At 50.2% G+C, this 17,387-nt stretch overlaps 1 protein-coding gene across 8 annotated transcripts in view; it reads right to left on the reverse strand.

The window, feature by feature from the left end:
- rbms3 (RNA binding motif, single stranded interacting protein) overlaps window positions 1-17,387 on the reverse strand; it is a 253,173-nt gene that overhangs the window by 134,416 nt on the left and 101,370 nt on the right. For 7 of the 8 annotated variants that reach the window (XM_076011886.1, XM_076011887.1, XM_076011893.1 and 4 more), the window contains one exon: window positions 9,930-10,087. In XM_076011886.1, the coding sequence (XP_075868001.1) occupies window positions 9,930-10,087 (158 nt within the window). The remainder of the gene's footprint in view (window positions 1-9,929; window positions 10,088-17,387) is intronic. The other variant, XM_076011890.1, reaches the window with a different exon arrangement.

Raw genomic sequence — 17,387 nt, forward strand, 5'->3', positions numbered from 1 at the left:
AACGGTACCGACACGCAGGGTACCGATCCCACCGAGACACTCCGGATGACGGAAACTGAAAGAGGGAGGGGGGGGCGTTCATGTGATTAGCGGCTGTGCTGGGTTGCCGTGTTTCGGTGGCGGGGAACTGGCAGGAAGAGGAAATTGATCCCGGCGTGAGGCTCGATGCACAGCTGGGATCAACTGCAGGTCAGTTATTTGGAGTCATTTGTATTTATTTGTATTTATTCATTTCACTTCTCTTTGTTCCCAAGGACAGCTCAAGCAATACAATCGTATTCCAACCTCGTGCCTTACTAATCCAACACAAAGTAACCTTGTGATGGTTTTTTGTAAGCATCCTCCATCAAATCTCCTCATGCTAGCAGCCGTGTGTGAGCCGTCTCCTTGTTTGCACACAGCTGTCGCTCCCGCCACACAAATTAGCCACTGGGAAGTGAAGGTTAGTAGTTTGGGGGAAAGATTTGGTATGTTTTGGAGAAAAGTTCTCGTTAAACCTCTGCAGCGGACCGTAGCTACCAACTGATCGGCGCTCGCCTCCTTTGACCCTGAAGGTGGCGCTCATCAGCGCAGCCGAGACACGGCGGAAGGTTGGAAGGAGCCAAAGTGGAAACAGACTGCAGCCGGACGGAGGATGTGAGCAGCATGTTCCTGTGTGTGTGTGTGTGTGTGTGTGTGTGTGTGTGTGTGTGTGTGTGTGTGTGTGTGTGTGTGCACGCGCCTCCTCGGCCTCTCTGCCAGCCGAGGCTTTGATGTGACAGAGGCAGCGCAGGTTCAACGCTGTGATGTTGCGGCCGGGATGCAGAGCCCGTCTCCACTAATCCCATTTCAATCACTCTTGCAGCCTCTTATCTCTGACTCGGCCGGCCCTCGGCCCTCCCTCGCCCTCCCTCCCTCCCCCCCCCCCCCTCCCCCCCCCACCACCTTCCTCCCCAGATGTCTCGCCATTTATCTTTCTTGTATTATTGTTGTTTTTTTCCCCTACATATCTCTCCGTCACTCCTCCTCCTCTTTCTCCTCCTCTCCAGCCTAATAGGAATCCCACACAGCGATCATCCTGACGCAACATCCGATCGAGCCCCAGACAAGACGGCGCTGCCAGAAATAACACTGAAGGGGCTTTATGAGCTATTTCAGGGCCGCAGACTGGAAATGCGCAAATTGCGGTTGTGGACATAAAAGACGCGAACCGTTTGACAGCTGTCCCGCCGCTCAAACCGCGATAAGAGGTTGGAGATGAGCCGCCGCCTCGGCCTACGTTACTCCGGGGGTGGAGGCGGGGGGGCAATGGCGTGCGAGCGCTATGACATGCCGGCGCTGCATTTTTTATTCTTTTATTTCTGGATAAATAAAATAAAATGAGGAAAAAAGTCCTCCACAAAGCGGCTCTAACCGAAGCCCTGCTGGCATGAACTGCGACAAATCACTTTGTGCGTCGCTGATACACAAGCCATAGAGGCTGGGTGGGTGGGTGGGTGGTGGAGGGGGGCAGCGGGGGTGGTGGTATTGCACGGACCACCCAAGTGAGCGTGCTCAGATCTCGCTCAAAGCCTTCTTCGGACACGCTCCTCCAGAATGTGCGTCTCCTCTGTGTGTTTAATCAACAGGCGGCTGCCGCGTTGTGAGCAGCAGGGAGCCCAGAGCTGGATTTTGCACGGTGGGAGCCGCCCATCTGTGCACGCAGATTAAAAAAAAAAAAAAAAAATCCATGTTCAGGATGAGTGGAGTGGAGCGCTAGAGGGAGGCGGTTTTAGGTTTGGAGGAAAAGAAAAGTGAAGTTTGGCCACAGGGCCGTTCAGGGAGCTGCGAGTTGCTGCCTTGGTGCTCGTCCGGACCCTTTGGCTGCACCTGTGCAGGAGGTCGAGGCAGGTGCATGGCGAAAAAATTAAAAAAAAAAGGGGGGCGGCGGCATTCATTCATCACCTCTCCTTGGCTTTTATGAGAAATAATTACAAGAGTGCAGCCAGCGGGCTGAAAAAACAAGGCGGAGTCGCACGCGGAGCAGCTCACCGCAAAACAATGTACTCTTTACTTTCTGTCGAAAATATTATCCAACTGCGGTTTATCACGCCGATAGAGTCCACTGGTTTTGCTAATTATACATGTCTAGGCAGTGGCAGCGTCGCCAGTCTGCTCCCAGTAATCTGTGACGGAAGACGGAAAAGTTGTCAGGACGAGCTACTAAGCTGTCATTATTATAGAGATATGGCAGCTGGGCGAGGTGGTAGTTTTCTGATTAGGAAGCAGCTATTTGAGAAACTGGTGCCGCCACGGTAAGAAAAAAAAATGAAAAAAAAATGAAATTAAAAAAAGACACGTCTCTGTATGGGATGACGTCTTTGATACTAAAGCAAGAGACAGACGTCAGCGGGCCGGAAACACAGATGGTGATGAATAAAGGATATAAAAAAACAGAAGAGACGCAACTTCTTTATAGTTTAGACCCAAGAAGAAAAAAAAGGAGGATGACAGGCAGACAAACAGTGCGTTCAAAGACGGAACCAGCAAGGGAAAAAGGGCGACGACGCCGTGTGAGTTTCAGACACGTGTAAGTATCTCTCCGAAAGAGGTGGAAAGAGACAGAGAGGAGTGTGTGTCTGCTCACTGAGGGTCATATGGTCATCAGAAGCAGTGTGTGTGTGTGTGTGTGTGTGTGTGTGTGTGTGTGTGTGTGTGTGTGTGTGTGTGCGTGTGTGTGTGTCCCCGCTGTCCTTAAACGTCCCTGTCCTCAGAGCTGCTGACCAGCCCCTCTGCAGGTCGGCCCTTCTGTCCCAAGTTGTCCATGAATATTAATGAAGGCCTCATTAAGGAGGAAACTCTGATGACATTCTGTCACTGCGTCAGTTGCTATGCAACATCCCAGAGAAAAAGAAAAAAAAATCTTTCTGAGTAAAGTTTAGGAACTGAAATACATCTGCAGCCTGTGTGCAAAATTTCAATCAGCAGATTTCCGGACTAAATGAGTCAACTAGTGGTCTGACGACATTAAAGGAGCCCTATTAGGGCCATTTCCAGATTTAATACATTCATGTTGGCTTCCTACTTCCAACAATAAACAGAAAGGACAGATTTATCAGTACACACTGGACGGAAAAGACAAAGATGCAGGTGAAGGCAGGCGACTCTGAGCAGAGCAGCTGCAGCGGCATCTTCTGGTGACCTCGAGTGACCCCTGACCTGACAGGCTGCGGGTAATTGCCTTTATCTGCATCGCCGCAGTGAGACTGCGACACATGCTAACAAAGTGATAGATAGCTGAGCCTTGACCTTCTGCCCGTGTCTTCTTCCAGAATAACATCACGACAGAAGATGTTCAGATGGAAGCAGGTGGCAGGTTTTTAACGACAACACAGCATACCTTGTAGTTCTGATCCTATAATATGTGAGTGAAAACCCAGAGTACCACTCTCCCACAATTACTGGCTTTGGCCGAAGCTGTAACCCACTGTGACGGGATACGAGATAATTTAAGACATCCGAACTTTCAATTTCCGTAATAAAAAGCAGCTGACAGACTGACAGAGCTGCGGCCCGACCGCCTTCCTCAATGTTTTTCTTTGTTTTTAAGTCGTAAAAATACGGGCCCAAAAAAAAATCTAGTTACCAAAATAGACATCAAGGTCTGTGGCTGATGGAGTTCAATCAAGGCTTGGTCTTAAACTAATTAATAATAGTAACTCTGAACAAAACTTGACCAAGGCCACGAGTCGGTGTTGCACTTCTTCATGTCTGGCTAGCTTAACAACAACAACGCTGAACCTCGGCCTTCAGTTGACCTTGATAGGTAGGCCGCCTCTGAGAACTTGAAAAGTGAGGAGCAGCCGCGACGTCGAGGCTTTGAAGAAAGAAAACTTGAAAACGCGGCACGGTTCCACGCGATGACATAATTCAAGAAGCCTCGCTTTCTCACACACACACGCATGCACGCACACGCACACACGCCCACTGCAGAGGCAGTCTTGCAGAATCGCCGCTGTTTGTTTGCCGATGTCCGACCTGTCAAGCCCACATGCCACGGCCCGCTGTCTGACACGCACAAATGAATCCATCTCGCCTTCGCTCTGCAACCAAAGGCAGAGCCGAGAGGCGGGAAACAGGGGAAGAAAGAGGGAGAGTTTCCAGATCTCAGGTGTTGCTCCTCGTATCACTCGGGTGTGTGTGTGTGTGTGTGTGTGTGTGTGTGTGTGTGTGTGTGTCGGGGGGATGGTTGGAATGAGAGCTGGATGCACACACTGTCGCTCAGCGGTTGCTATGGATTTCGGTATCAGTTCCCAGCGTCATGCAAAATTAAGGCAGCTGGGCGGGAAAAGCGACTCTCCTTCAAGAGAAATTCCATTGACGGCAATTCTTTTTTTTTTTTTTTTTTGAATTGCGGGCGCAGCTGCCGCTGAAAGCTTTCATTTTAAAGCAAATTAAAAACGATACCCCTCCCTGGCCTTTAAACGGGAAAACCGTCTGTGTGTCATGTATACAGTAATGGGGGGATAAATTATTCAAAAAACTTTGCCCAGGGCCAAATCGGCTTGTTAGTTCGCCCTCGCTGTAAAATCAATGTTGAGGGAGGAAAAAAAGGCATTGCGTTTCGTTGGACTCGGCCCTGGACGGTAACGCGATCGTGCGGCGGAGAAAACGACGCCCTTGCGCCGTATGTGGAGAGCCGTAAAAAGAGCAATGGAGGAAGGAGGGGTGGAAAAAAAGGCCTTTTGAGAGAGAAAAATGGTGGCGGAAAAAAAGAGCAGCAGATGCTTCGGCTGGGCTGGAAAGTGCAGCTGCAGGAGTCGTTCAGGTCGAGCGTTCTTGCACGCAGGCTGAGAGCCCTTGACCTCGGAGCCGAGCGACAGTTTGACCCTGCGCCGCTGACAAGAGTTGAGTTGAAAGTCAAAGTGATACAAAATAGACCATTTCCTTAGGTAAATACCACGTGATGCCAGTAGGACACTGTGAAATTCCTGCAACTCTGCAAATTAGCGAGTTAGCAGCAACGCTAGCAAGAGAGTCGTTACCTACCTCCACTTTAACCAGGTCAAATCTAACACACCTGCATCCACATCCAACAACAGGGCAGCAGTGAAAGGCAATGAATCGTTAGTCAGAACCACCCAAAATATTCAGACTCCTCGTCCAGCAGGGCAGGTGTGTCGGACAGCGCTCCAACATTTGTTTTTTTTCAAAAATGTTCTCAGGAAATTCAGAATATGTTCAAGCAACTTAAAAAATAAATAGAGAAATATTTCCACAATATTTTGGCAGGATATTTACAGTACATATGGTCGTATCGTGGACTGTACAGGGTGTCACTCTGCCTTCTCCCTATGACAGCTGCAATAGGCTCCAGCAGACCCAAGCAGCCCAGCAGTGTTAGTAGTAACTCTCAACTAACAACTAATGGCTTACAGTAGTGCTAATATACAGCACTTTGAAGGACAAGGTGGCCTGAACACCAGACGGCACATCGCCACCACACACACACGCACACGCACACGCACACGCACACGCACACGCACACGCACACGCACACACACACACACACACACACACACACTCAGCCCTTGGGGGAGGAGGAGCTCTGACGTCGAGGATCTTGGTGAGTCATCGGGCACGCCGCCGCTGTCTCCAGCTCCATAACAACAGGTGGTCCCAGGGCCGCCCCTCTACCCCCTCCTCCCCCTCCACCCAGCCCCTCCCCTCACCTCCCCCGCTCCACTTAGCATACCTCTACAGCTCGACTTCTGACAAAGCCGAGACGGCATGTTTGGACGCTCGCCGGCAACTGGATCTCTCCTCGGTAGGCGTGAGCCCGGGCAGGAGACCATCAGGTGATCAGAAACAGAAGCAGACGGCGGGACGGGACGACCCGGCCCGACCCGACTCGGGTTCTGAAGACTGTCTGCTAACATCTGAGTTATGAATGCTGTCTGCTCGGAACTCTCTCGCCGCTGTTATTCAATCTGCGGGCCGTCGTGGAGAAAATCCCACTCGCTCCTGGTCCGACTGGCTTTCATCCCCCTCGAGCGGGGCGGCAGGGCGAGGCCAGCCCAGGCGGAGCGAGGGCCTCGCAGCCGGCTCATGGGACGGGGTAATAAAGTTTGGCCTGTGTGGGAGCAGTGTTGGCCGGCTGCACCCGGCTTGGCACCCGCACCGGAGCTCACAGTTGGCCAGCGCCCCCCCCTTAAATCTGACTGGAGGGGCCAAGGAATTTTTCTCACAGCGGCGGCGGCGGCGGCAGCAGCAGCAGTGGTAGTGGAGGAGGTTTCCATCCATCCCTTCACTCCAGCTCCGCTCATCTGTTCACAAGGATGGCCTCTCACGTCGGAGGAGCGCCCTGCCAGCTTCGCCCCTCGGCCCGTATATCAGTCAGTGAAGCCAACATCCAGCCGGCGGAATAAAACGGAGATTAAGCACCGACTCGAATGCATTTAATTAGTTCCTTTAGCAGCTCTTGGCATGTGTTTTCATTTAAAGAAAAAAAAAAAGCCCACAGTGAGAACGTTGGTGTTCCTGGGGCTTTTAGCTTCTGCACCCGCAGAGCGAGGAGACGTTGACACGAGCAGCGGGTCGCAGTAAAGTTTTTCGCCTTGGCGACTTTAAAAGTCCCCCATTGGCTCGCCGCTAAAATAACGTAATGCAACGTCGTCCCGACGAATACAAATCTACTTAATAATTCAACTCTTGAAGCCTTTTGGCCGTCGGCTCGCCGCTAATGTGGACTCCAGAGGGCGATTTCACCACACAGACACTGAGAGAAAATAGTGAAAGAAAAAAGATCCATTCCAGCGACATCATGTCAATGAGAGGAACTAAACCTTCCTCAAAACCATTGCGTCACTTTTTTTTGACTCTGTACGATCACGTAGCATCTGCAGTGGTGGTCGTGGCGATCGTCCAGTGAGCCTCCATCAAATTTTCCAAAAACACTGCAATGCAAAATCAGAACGCAAATTGCATTGGTACTTTAACAATGTGACTTATATGTCAAACTGGACATCGCATTTCCCCATGTGGCACTAATGAAGGTTTATTCTACTCTGACATGTACTGCACTTCCAATTTAAAGGGATTGTTCAACCTAAAACCAAACACTGCCACTTCCTACCAGGCCACTGAGTTGATGAACTGGCAAAGTTTAATAGAGATTCTGTAACAATATCAAAAAAAAAAATATTATTATTGTTCTTTTTATTTTCTAATTTCGTTAAGAGGACACTGTGGGCTACCACTCTCAGGGCATTGGCAGTAATATGCCTCCTCTATCTTGAACACTGTCTCTTGAACACTGAGGAAAAATGAGCAAACAACTCAACAGAATGCAAATATGAAGCTTTGGCTGTTAATGTTAAACGGTAAACTTTGGGAGGTAGTGGGGGGTCCCTGGTGATGAGCTTTGCTAAAAAACTGTGACAGGATCTTGGCGATGAATCCCAGAGTCTCTCGGGCGGCGAATGGGGTCAAAAACCACAGAGGGCGGCATTTCAATTTTTTTGGCATCTCCCTCGGGACGGCGCGCAACAGCTTCTAATCAGCAGCTACGATATGGCTGCTTGTCAAGAATGCGTCAGCTCGGCCTGTTTATTTTCTGGATAGTGGTGGAGCAGTGTGGCAGGAGCCGCTTCAACGGCGCGCGCAACACCGCTAATAGGCAGGAGTATGCTTTTGTTTGCCTCACAGACCTGTGTGCTGCTAACACGCAAAAAGTTAGCGAGAGCTAGCTCCCAGTGGGAGAAGAAAGCCAGCAATTTTTTACAAAGGGGACACAATAGAGGGGATAAGACTGGCTGATCGCCAGTAGTATGACCTTTTGTGGAACGCTACTGCTGTCCCACTTGCCACCAAAAACACAGGCTGGCTAATTAAAGTATGAGCGGCATCGGATTTTCACTGGCACAGCAACACCTCGGGCCACCTCGGGGCTTGGCGGGCAGGTGGTCAAGATGGAGGGGAGGGGCAGGAAAACGAGGAGCGAGGCGACAACAGCAGCTAGCGAGTCGCTTTCCATGAGACATATAGGGGAGGAAAATACTGTATATATGAACTATATTAGGATGCAAATCCAGCAACGCTGGCGCGAGCGCGCCGGTGGGATACTTTACATAAGCTCTAGAAGCGTTCGCCCTTCCGAGCAGTTGGCTTTAGAATACCCCCCCCCCACCCCCCCACCCCCTCCTCCCCCTCGCCCAACACCATGGTATCAGAGGAAATTGAAACCGCCCACGGATTGGATGAGAGGACGGACGCACAATGTCAAATGTGTCGGCAAAGCCTCGTTCCGAAAAAAATCTTATCAGGAACCGGCGCGCTGCCTCTCTGGCTAATGGAATTTTGACGGGTCACCATCAGGAATGAACACACGGCTTGTGGCGACCAGAGCATCGCTGAGTAATTGGCCACGTTTGACACCGGGAAGGTTGGGATTTTGTTTCTTTGTTTGTTTGTTTCTCAAGAAACTTGGCCAAAAAGGTAAAGAAAGGTTTTGCAAGTGGACAAGAAGAGGGGCTCAGGGTCGGTGTTTCGCAATAATGACCGCTCTCCTCCCACCCCCCCACCCCCCCCGAACCCCCCTCCACCTTCTCGCAATTTTGGAAGCGAGCAAGGGGCCTAATGGGGTTGAACAAAGCCGCTTGTGCGACACGCACACATTTTCACAGAGAGGGGAACGAAAAAGCCTGTGTGACTGTTTGTCAGGGCTTGATGAGGTCTTGGTCTGTGATTCCTGAGGGAGGCGCTCCAATCTGGCCTTTATTAGGCCTTATTGAGCAGCGCGCAGGCAGGTGTGTGTCTGTGTTTTCTCTATTAAGACCATTTGGCACTGCTTTATGAGTACCTTTGTGTGTGTGTGTGTGTGTGTGTGTGTGTGTGTCGCTGAAACACACTCCGCTGGTAGCGGTTTAATGGCTTGTGAAAGGTATCGCACATGAATTGGTTTTCTTATTTTATTTTTGTTCTAGAATCATTAAATAAAGACGCTCCTCAGCACGAAGCCTTTTAGGCAACTAAACCCTCTTAAATGAACAACAAACAAAAGCGAAGGGAATTCATTAGGTTCTCCTGACTTAAAGAGTCAGGTGACTAAATCAAACCCTATGACAGAAGCACTATCCAGTCGTGCCTCTGGCCCAGCCAGCTCTGATTGACGTGCAGCAGCACTTGGCAGCAGCACTTGGCAGCGGCCCCTCCGGCTGAGCCCCAGTGGCTTCGTGCTGATGAGCTACTGTACATTCCTCAGTGTTTACAGACGCAAATTGGTTTTGTGTCTGGTCTCAGGGCCTGGAGGAGGTCTGTGGTGTCAACAGCTCCCTCCTCCTTGTTGAGTTACCGAGGGTCAAAGTTCACTCGTTGACGGCAAACGTTCTGTCAAGAGCTCCGGAAGTTCCAGAGATACTTGCTGCTATTAGTGACAATTCATTCTGTGTCTTAAACAGCTCCTACTATCTATGGTTCATAGAACTTTGCTTATCCCTGCCTCCCCACAAATGACTTCCTGTTGCACAACCTGCTCTTGGTTGTTTGTTGTATATTGATTCACTTGACACTTTCTTGTCATTACTGTATAGTTTGTTTTTGTATAGTTTCTAGTGGTACAACAGCGTAGTTTTAATAACGTACATCTATTCTATTCTGTTCTACTACTAGTAAGACACATTATAAACTTGTGGAACATCGCATACAGCTGAAACTGTACATTTAATTCATGCATGAGGAAAACATTTGCTTTTTTGGACTCTACATTTTATAAGATCTATAGTATTTTTACTTATTGGAGCACCTTGATTTATTTCAAACAGAATTTATCATCTGCTTGCAATGATTAGTTACAAAAAGTGTCTTTGCAAGAGTGGAAGAAAATGAAAACGAAAAATAACGATCCTGATGAGAGTAAAGCGTTGGAAAGGATCCAATGGCGGCACTTCACCGTGGACGGCGGCGGTACTCACGGTTGGCAGAGCTTGATGAGGTCTTGGTCAGTGGTCCCGGGCGGCAGGCCTCGGATGTACAGGTTGGTCTTGCTGAGCTGCTCTGCTCCTCCCTGGCTGCAGCTGTTGGTGCTCGGGCTGGGAGGAGCCATGGGGTGAGGGGGTGGAGCATAGGGCTGCTGGAGAAGGACCAGAATAAGAGGAAGAAGAGGAGTTAATAACACAACTAAGCCAGGTGACAAAATTACAGCGATAAGAAGCGTGGTGGCGAAACAAATCCAACTGGAAGAGGAGAAAAAGCGGTGGAAGAAATGTGTCATTTCTGAAGGAAAAGCAGGTGCTGCGATAATTCAGCGGCACGGCAATTATAAGGAGGAGCAGCTGCGACTCTGGGAGGATGAGATCAGGGTCAGCGGGAGATGAAAGCGCTCGGCAGATATTAATGAGCAGAATCGCGAGGAGATGAAGGCCCGACATTATGCAGACTCATAGAACACAAACGCAACGTATAAAAGGGGAAGCGCACTTGCACACAGACTCGCACACAGACTCACACACAGACTCGCACACAGACTCACACACAGACTCGCACACAGACTCGCACACAGACTCGCACGCAGGTTCACGTCTGACAGGCCGTTTGTGTCGTCGACAACAACTAGCGTCGTCACTTTTGTTCTCTGGTTAGCGATCAGTCAACCAGTTACCAGCATCTGTTGTTGCCTCCTGCTGCATCTTTAGCGGCGCTACACACACACACACACACACACACGGATACAAGTGTGGCTATCACATTTGATTCACAGCTGGATTCCAGCTCCCGTGTGATGCAAATTTCCTTTACCAATGTTTTCTAATGATGCATCTCATGAACAAAGCCCCTCCTCTTCCTTGTCCAAGCGTTTTTGCAGGAGGCTGTAAACAGAGGGCTAAACAAGCTGAGGTGCGTTGTATATTCTGGTACTATGGCATTATAGTTTGAAATTCAAAACCAGCTCCAGAGTATTAAAAGTGTGAACATTACTAAACAACAAAGCCCTGCTCCTCGTTTGATGCGCATCTCTTCCTCGTCGCCGTTCTTAAAACAAAGCCAAAGACACGGCACGTCTCATTCCCTCCGTCCTTCCTTCCCTCCCGCCCCGATGGGTCCGCTTGTGCCGTTAGTGTGGATTTATGGCGGTGGAGTCAGGACCCCCTGCTCGCAGCCCATTTATATCTCCATCGACGCTGCGGCACGCGGTGACAGAGGGGGAGAAGGAAGCCGGTCCCTGAGGGGCACGATGGGGGTGGGGGAGGGGCAGCGGAGCGGAAGCAGAGACCAACAGAGCCGTGTACCCAAGTAAATGATGGATGAAACAAGAAAAATAAATAAATAAAATAAAAAAAAACGACCAGAGAGAGAGACAGAAGGAGCCGTGACTAAAGACCAGCACCGAGTCCAGTTAAGCACGTTAACCCCTCGTCCTCCCCGAAGACCCCATAGCACGCCGTGAAAACGCACACGACCACACACACACGACCACACACACACACACACACACACACACACACACACACACTCTCACACACACACAGGCACACACACGCCATTGGCCCTTCAATCTGCCGGAGCGCGGCTGATTTGACGCGCTATTTTAAGCGTGTGTGTGTGTGTGCCTGTGTGTTAGCGCCATGCCAGCGTGTTGCCTCCCACTCCTCGCACAAAGAGCCGGGGTCCCTGGAGCGTGAAGAGGGAGCAGCGTCCATCAATGGGTGGCCAATTACCACGCTGAGCTAAGTGGAACTGATGGGCAGCCACTCACTGTGCCCCGGACACACACACACACACACACACACACACACACACACATCACTACACCTTTTTCCCTGACAGATTCCACATGAGTACACACACACGCAATGATGTGGATCACACCATCGCGAGATGAGAGAGGATTTTTTTATGTGTGTGGATGTTTTGCTGCAGCTCTGACTGTGAAGTTGCGCCACAGGTTTTTTTTTCCTGTACACTTACGATACAAAAAAAAGAAAGAACACAAGAACACCAACCTTCCGGTAGGTGCAACTTGGCTCAGCTGCACTCTTTGCAGATACATGTTTTTTTTTTTATTATTTTTTGAGTGATTTACGGCGCAGAGAAAGAGTTTCGGTTGTAGCTGTTGTGAAACAGGAAGAGTCATTGTCCCCCCCTCCCCACACAACCACACACACACACACACACACACACACACACACACACACACACACACACACACACACACACCCCTGGGCGTCTCCTTCTCTTCCCTGCTGCCAGCGTAACAGACCAGAGTAGAAAATTCTGAGCTGCACAAAAAAGGGACTTAGAGGGAAAGAAACAAGGAGGGAAGTGAAAAGGCTGAAAACTGGCAAACTGTTTTTTTCTGTAGACTGGAGGACGTTGACGTGATGAATGGAAACAACTCTGCACTAAGAGGAGGAATTTGGATGCTTAACAAAATACATTCACCTTTTGTGCAAGACGAACACTGTTACTGAGTTCCTCTATATGTACACGCACATTGGACTGTCACTTTTCTCTGGCTTACATATATACAGTACATATATATATACTGTATATATACTGTATATATATTTTATCCCTGCAGAAAAAAAATGCAAAGAGAAAATTGCATGAAAAAAATATTCACCAGACCGGAGCACTGCGGGGATTAAAATAAAGTGAAACCTGAGCGCCTCCAACAGAAATAAAAGCGTCTCAGGTGCTGCTTTCACGCAGCCGGCTCTGGAACTTGAGAGTCCGAGTGGAATTCTTCTCGGTTCCTCCTGCTGGTAACGAGGGATTCTCGCAACTGTCGTCATGCGAGCGCTGCCTGTGTGAAGGCACTGACGCCTCAAACCTCTTCAAACTGCTGCAGCATGTTCAAAAAAACAGTGAGAGATGAAAACGGAGGAGGAGGAGGAGGAGGAGGAGGAGGAGGAGGCTCAAAATGCATGAGGAAGTTTTCCCTCGCATGCAGAAGCTCACTGATGTAATATGTCCTTATGTAAAATTAAGTGTTTTTAATCTAAATGTTACCAAACACAGCATGCTGGACATCAGCCCTTTGTGATGTCACAAAAGACAATGAGGCCCCTGCCGGACTCCACTCTATGAGACCTCTGCCTTTCACAAACGGAAGGTTAAACATTTTCTTTTGCAGAGAGCTCCAAACAGAGGGCTAAAAACATATGGGGACTTTAAATGCACATTTTCTGGTTGAAATCAAACAAACAAACAAACAAAAAAAACTTGGAACACTTGTAAACTTCTAGTTCTGACTAAATTACAGCCAGACAGGAAATAAACCCCCTAAAAAAAATAATACTACTAATAATAAAGTTTTTTACGAGCTTTTCAATACGTCCTCACTCAGGTGAGCTCAACTTACAGTCTTGCGCTGCCAGTGAGTGACTCATGTCTGACTGGTGTCTGTAACAGTGGACGGGTGGACACAAACACCGGAGCGCTCCCCAATCCTCCACCCACCCAGCCGAGGCCCCGCGCTGCCTGATCCAGCCTCCGCTCGCTCCGGCTCGTGTGACACTTTTGTTTTCAGGCGGTGGCCAAAGAGCGGAGGAATCTGAGGCTCTCTGCAGCTCCACGGGAGTTATTTTCCTCCCGATTCCAAGACACAGGAATGTGCACAGCTGCAGCCCAAAAAGCCTGCGCGCCGCGCGGGCTTTCACCTCGTGGCCGTGCTCCTGCCCTCCTCTGCTCTCTGTTCTCCGCTCAGTGCGGATCGAATCACGCGCGCAGCGTGATGCGTTTAACCTCCTCTGCCGCACGCCGTCATCCTCCTCGCCACAGGTTGGACTTGGAAGCCTCTTCCTCCTTTTACTCCTTTCAGAAAGCAGACCTCATCCCTCCCTCCCTCCCCCCCTCTCCTCGCCGGGTCGGGCGTGCATCCTGGGCCTTAGGAATTCATACGTCCCGCCCTGTTGATTTGCTTTCATTTTTTAAGGTCAGAAGCTGAAATCTTACACAATGAGCCATGGAGGGTCAGAGGCAGCCCATTACTTACAGCGCCGGGTGAGGAGGAGGCGCAGGCTGGAGTTATCCGAGGGGAAAGAAAGGAAAAGAAGGAGGAGGAGGAGGGAGAGAATGGGTGCCGGAGGTCTGAGAAGAGCCGGCATCCCTGGGACGGCGCAGTGGGTGTGTTTACTGTCAGCCGCTTGGCCGATAAATGGTGTTTTTCACTTTAGCCATCACAATTATTTATGAGCGCACGAGTTTCAATGTGAGGCTTCGTAAAAACAGCCAAGAGGTCCATCCAGAGGAGAGTGTTAAGTGCTCGTCCATGCCTGTGCCATGTGTGTCGTGAAGGTACGTTCATGGCAACACACAAAGTGGAAACCCACTAGCCAGGCATTTCAGAGTGTTTCCAAAACCGCCAAAGGTCAAAAACTCAAGTACTTGAAAAAGGGAGGTGAAAAGTGGAAAATCGAATTTGCTGGCTAGGCTAGCGAGAGACAGGGTGTGCTAGGTGGGACTAGCTAGTTAGCTACTATGCATCGCAACAACAATGACTCTTCTAAGACAATGTTGTTCACAGAGACCTGACTTCTGCGATGTTCGCTGGACTCTTCAATTAATGGGAAAAAAACAGCTTTCCCACAAAAAGAGCCACTACTGCAGCATCCACGCTAACCTCTTTAGCATTAGCTACCATTTCCCGCTGCTATTGCTCCCTGTTCCCTCGACAGACGGCTGGATTTTTTGCTGCTGTTTATTCTCAGTCTGGAAGACAGAACTTTTCAAAAAAAAAAGAAAAAAAGAAAAAGACAGGCTTAATGTGTCAGCGCCGACACAGATTTTACCGGCAGGGAATCGAGGAAGGGTTGACACAAAGGAGTGAAAGAAAAGGTGGAGACAAAGAGTTAAATTGGATGAGAGGAGTGTGGAGGAAAATCTCGCTATGACACTTCAAAAACCTCCAGGTGGTAAATGAGAACTCCACCCCCCCAAACACACACACACACACACACACACACTCACTCTCTCTCTCTCTCTCTCTCTCACACACACACACACACACACACACACACACTCTCTCACACACACACACACACACACACACACACACACACACACACACACACACACACACACACACACACACACAAACCATCTAGCTGCGACAGCGCTGCTCAGGCTTACTGGGGGATTTCAATTTTCTGCCCCTGTGTTTCAGACAGGCAGGCTGGTTTACACAGGCACCAATTTAGCGGCCCAGCCGTGCAGGAGGCTTCAGCAGCCTCTGTGACAACTTAAGAAATGTTTATGAGTGCGTATTATGTGAGGATGATAAATCGGAGGGCCCGCGCCAGGGCCGAGGGCACGCCGCGATTATTTTCACTTTGCAAAGCGTGGCCGACCCCCGCTGTCACCGAGCGGGATATGTTGACCTGACGCCGCCATGCGTGCCGTGCAGTGGCTGCACCATTAATCCTCACACGATATCCTTTAAAAACATGGCGTCCGGCGATGAACGGCGCGCTGCTCGGTGGGAAGCATCAAACTCGGGAAGAAACTGTGAAATGAAATCATTTTTTCAATTGGATTCAACAGCCAATCAGTTGTTTTTCAGAAACAGGTATGGAGCTGGAAGCTAAGCTAATCACGGCCCGATGACGTGATGCTAATGAGGCTAACAGGATGCTTCTGGCTGCAGCTTCCAGCTACACTGGCAGCAACAAACCCAGACTGGGTTCAGCCAATCGGCTCTAAGCCTCACCTTTACAAAAGGCCCACTGTGAGCTGTTGAGAATCACGATAAGAACCGCTAACCACTCTGCCAGGCAATGACACTTAAATCAAACGGTCTTGACTGTGAGATTTCTGGAGGCAACAATAACACACTGAAAGCGTGTCGTTGTCCTGCCTCATACGAAGAGATGAACTAAGTTGTGAGTCCGCAGCGGCCGGCGGTGGTGGGAAGCACCAGCAGCGGTAATTGGACTGAAGGCTTGGGATGTGCCCACCCCCCTACAGCCGCCCCCTCCCCTCCGCTGCACTCTGCAGGGCAGGACTGCGACTGGAGGAGAGGCGGCGGTGCACCAACGGCTGTAATTGGCCCTGATTTATAGGAGGCCGCAGCGGCCAGCGAGAGGCGGCGTAGCGCTGGCGAGAGGCCAGAGCGGGTGGGCAGGCAGAGCGAGCAGGCGGGCGGGCGAGCAGCAGCGTCGATATTGCAAGACAACCCAAAAAAAAAAAAAAAAAAAACCTTCCCAGGACACTGCTGCTGCAGATCACCCGGCAACATCCAGCCGGGAGCATGTCAGCTTCCAGTTGGGGTTTAGTGTTTGCATTACATTATGCATACACACACAAAGTCAAAGTGCCAGTGATTGTCACATCCCGAAGGATGCAAAATTAGTCCTCCGCATTTGACCCATCATCCCCTGAGGGAGAGCGGTGAGCAGCAGCAGTGCCGCGCCCGGGAATCATTGGGTGATCTCACCCCCCAATTCCAACCCCGAACACTGAGTGCCAAGCAGGGAGGCAACGGGTACCATTTTTACAGTCTTTGGTACGACTCGGCCGGGGATCGAACCCACAACCTACCAGTCTCAGGGCGGACACTCTACCACTAGACCACTGAGCTGGATTCCGGCTGAATTTTGCGCCATCCACATCCATCCATCCACCCATCCATTCATTCATTCATTCATTCATTCATTCATCCATCCATCCATCCATCCATCCATCCATCCATTCATTCATTCATTCATTCATTCATCCATCCATCCATCCACCCACCCACCCATTCATCCATCCATCCATCCATTCATCCATCCATCCATCCACCCATCCATTCATCTATCCATCCTGCCAGATCGCTGCTGCTACTTCTGCCTTCCGAAAACCTTTTGCTCCGGGAACATGTTGTTTCCCGGCTGCAATTCAATGTCGGAGGGGGGTGGAGGGGTGGAGGGGTGGAGGAGTGGTGGTTGGAGGAGGGACACGGCGAGACAGAAAGAAGTGAGCCATTAGCCGGCCCGCCCCTCTGTCTGTGTCTGCCTCTTTTTTATTTTTTTTATTTTGTCCATCTAGGTGAGCGGGAGCCGGATATCAAATCCTTCCCGCGTGAGCCAGGGGAAATGGGACGCAGCCAGACAGACCCTTCCAGGGGGACGAGGGGTGTTGTGTGTGTATGTAACGTGTGAGATGGTGAGATGTGAATGTGCTTTTTTAAAAACGCAAGGTGAGGCTCTTTTTCCCACAAATCTTTGCAATCTCGCACTTTCTCGTGAGCCTTCTGCGTCACCGCTTTGGGTTCTTTGTCTCTGCTTTCTCCCACTTCCTGTCCTGCCTCCAACCCCTCCTCTTCCGCCTCCTCCTCTTCCTCCTCCCCCTCCGACACTGTCTCTCTTTTTCTTTCGTTTTCCCTCTACGACAGATAAGGAGGTCGACCGGAGTACTGAGAGACGGGGAACCAGACCTAAATGAATAAAACC

Source organism: Nelusetta ayraudi, unplaced genomic scaffold, assembly GCF_046127955.1.
Source record: "Nelusetta ayraudi isolate G7.1 ecotype Tasmania unplaced genomic scaffold, CSIRO-AGI_Nayr_v1 ptg000135l, whole genome shotgun sequence".
Lineage (NCBI taxonomy): Eukaryota > Metazoa > Chordata > Actinopteri > Tetraodontiformes > Monacanthidae > Nelusetta > Nelusetta ayraudi.